The 2,521-nt window shown below is 57.4% G+C and overlaps 1 protein-coding gene across 1 annotated transcript in view; it reads right to left on the bottom strand.

The window, feature by feature from the left end:
• Positions 1-1,697: 1,697 nt before the first annotated feature.
• MARS2 (methionyl-tRNA synthetase 2, mitochondrial) overlaps positions 1,698-2,521 on the bottom strand; it is a 3,524-nt gene continuing 2,700 nt past the window's right edge. The window contains exon 3 of the mRNA XM_029963766.1: positions 1,698-2,521. This exon is cut by the window's right edge and continues 90 nt beyond it. Coding sequence (XP_029819626.1) covers positions 1,726-2,521 — 796 coding nt within the window. The 3' untranslated portion in view covers positions 1,698-1,725.

The raw sequence follows: 2,521 nt of genomic DNA, 5'->3' as shown, positions 1-2,521 counted from the left end.
ATAGCGGGGCAGGAGCAGACACCAGCGCACACAAACACCCGCACGCTCCAACACGGGGGCACTGCCACCCATGCCAGAGTGACCCGCTCCATGTCCGGCCAGGCAGCCACAGCCCCCAGGTGCCAGCATCAGAGGGACCGGGAAGGGCATGTGTCCCTCCTGTCCCCAAGGAGCAGGGCAGCAGGGCACCAGCACCCACAGCGCTAGGGCACAGGGGCTGCAGCAGGAAGGATGCTCAGAGGGATGGCAGGAGCAGGGGAGCAGGTGACACTCGGCAGGGGAGGGGAACCACGGCAGGAGGGGATGAGGGGACCCGGGTCAGCTGAAACCGGGACAGCATCAGGCTGTGGCACAGCGAGGGTGTGGGGAATGGCAGGGGCAGGCAGACTATGGAGGTTGCACTGCTTTTGTTCACACAGCCCAGGCAACCCCAAAAGAGCTCACAGCCCCCCAAAACAGGCCCATGAAAGAAGATGACTCCTGCACTGATGGGACCTGGAGGAGCTGGGAAGGACTTACCAAAGATCCCCAGTGGTCACCGCTGCCCCAGGGTGCCAATGCTCAGCTGCTTCCAGCAGCACTGACATGAAACTAGGGTGCACTAAGCCTTGCAGGAGGCAGAAAAGCCTCAGGAAGGTGAGGCTGGGCCTGAAACACATGCCCTCTTTCCCATTCTGGTGATGCCAGCAGGTCTGCACAGCCAAATGAGACTTCCTGTTCAACCTCGGTGCTGTCCTGCCCCTGGAAAAGAGTGGTCACACAGGATCATCCTCATCAAGGCTCACTCAGACTTGTTTTGGCCCACAGAGGAAGCTCAGCTGAGGGATCCAACAGATCCATGGGCACTACAGCCCATGGGTACCCATATCTGACCACCCCCAGCTACTTCTGGCCTGGCCAAAAACCTGGGAATTAAAGGTGAGATGAGGGCACTGATTGTAGAGCAACTGCTCATCCTTCTTCCTTCACGAGGAGACAACACTGAGAAGGACCAGGACCAATCCCATCCCTCCTCAGGGCTTTCTTGATCCCCCTGGATACTCATCCTGAACATCAGCCCAAGAAGGGATTGCTGGAGTGAGTGAGGTGGGAGCTGCTGTCTCTGGAAGGGATGGCTGAGCAGACTGGTTGCCACATCCATGGTTACAGTGTCTTCAGAACAGCACCTGAGGCTCCTCGCCTCAGACAAGGTAAAGGAAGGGAGTGTTCCAGACCGGATAGGGCTTGGAGCAACCTGGTCTAATGGAAGGTGTCCCTGTCCATGGCAGAGGATTGGAACAAGATGGGCTTTAAGGTCCTTCCAACACAAACCAGTCTAGTATTCTATGCTTCTGTGAGAGACACAGGCAAGGGGGCTCTGGTGGAGCCCCAGGACTGTGCAGGAAAACCTTCCTATTTTAAGGGGATAAATATTTGCCTCAGTTGCTTTTTACATCCCATAAAATACGTTGGGGCAAAAAAAGCAGCAATACTGAAACCTGAGGCTGTGTCTTTGGTTCAGTTACCGATTTGGCTACTCAGGAATTCTGAGGGTGCTGCCTGAGCTTCCTGAGCCCTCAGCTCTGCTCACACAATCTCCTGCCCAAGCATGTGTGGTCAGCCCCAGGCCTGTCACTGGGACAGCACAGCCCTGGTCAGGCCAGCTTCCCACCCCTCCCCACCACCACCATCAACAGAAGGAAGATGAAAAGACAACGTTTCCCAGGAGTTCCTGAAGGTTTTTATTCACAGAAGCTGTTTGTCAGAGACTCGAGCTTCTTGCTTTCTGTTCGTCATAGTTTCCAACTTCTCCAGCCTCTGGAACAAGACGCCAGTGTCAGGTCCGAGCTGTCTCCCCTCAAAGGGACATGGCTTTCCATCATAGCGCGCCAAGAACGTCAGATCAGAGAGGCCCCTCTCTCCTGGCTCAACAGCCAGCCGGGACAGCAGCTTGTCTGCCATGTGTGGGACCACAGGCTGCAGGAGCGTCCCGTAGACACGCAGGCACTCCAGCGTGACGTGCAGGATGGTGTCCAGCCAGAGCCGCTCCGCAGTGTCCCTTCGGTCGAGTTTCCAAGGCCTGTGTCTCTGGAAGAAGCCATTGGTCTGCCTCACACACTGGGCAATGCATTCCAAAGCCTTGTAAATCTGGAAGCCCTCGAAATAACCAGCCACCTGCGCAGGCAGCGAGGCCACCGCTGCCACGAGTTCGTAGTCCTCAGCAGACACCCTGCCCGTGCCTTTTGCTTCCCTGGAATCCAGGACCTTTGGAAAACAGGGCTCTGAGAAGCGTGGGTAGGTGTTGCTGGGGTTGATGCTGGGGGCTGTTGAGCGATTCAGCAGCCCCCCGAGTGCATCCGCCAGCTCCGAATTCAGCAACTTCACCACCTTCTCGTCGTAATAGTCGCAATCCCGCTCCGGGACGCCCTGCCGCAGCAGGAAGTACCGGAACCCGTCCACGCCGTACTGCCCCACGCACGTGGCGGGGTCCACCACGTTGCCCAGGCTCTTGGACATCTTCTGCCCACGCACGGTCCAGTGG

This window comes from Manacus vitellinus, unplaced genomic scaffold, assembly GCF_001715985.3.
Source record: "Manacus vitellinus isolate BGI_N305 unplaced genomic scaffold, ASM171598v3 scaffold_62_pilon, whole genome shotgun sequence".
In the NCBI taxonomy this organism is placed as follows: domain Eukaryota; kingdom Metazoa; phylum Chordata; class Aves; order Passeriformes; family Pipridae; genus Manacus; species Manacus vitellinus.
This window is presented reverse-complemented; position numbering and strand designations above follow the sequence as displayed.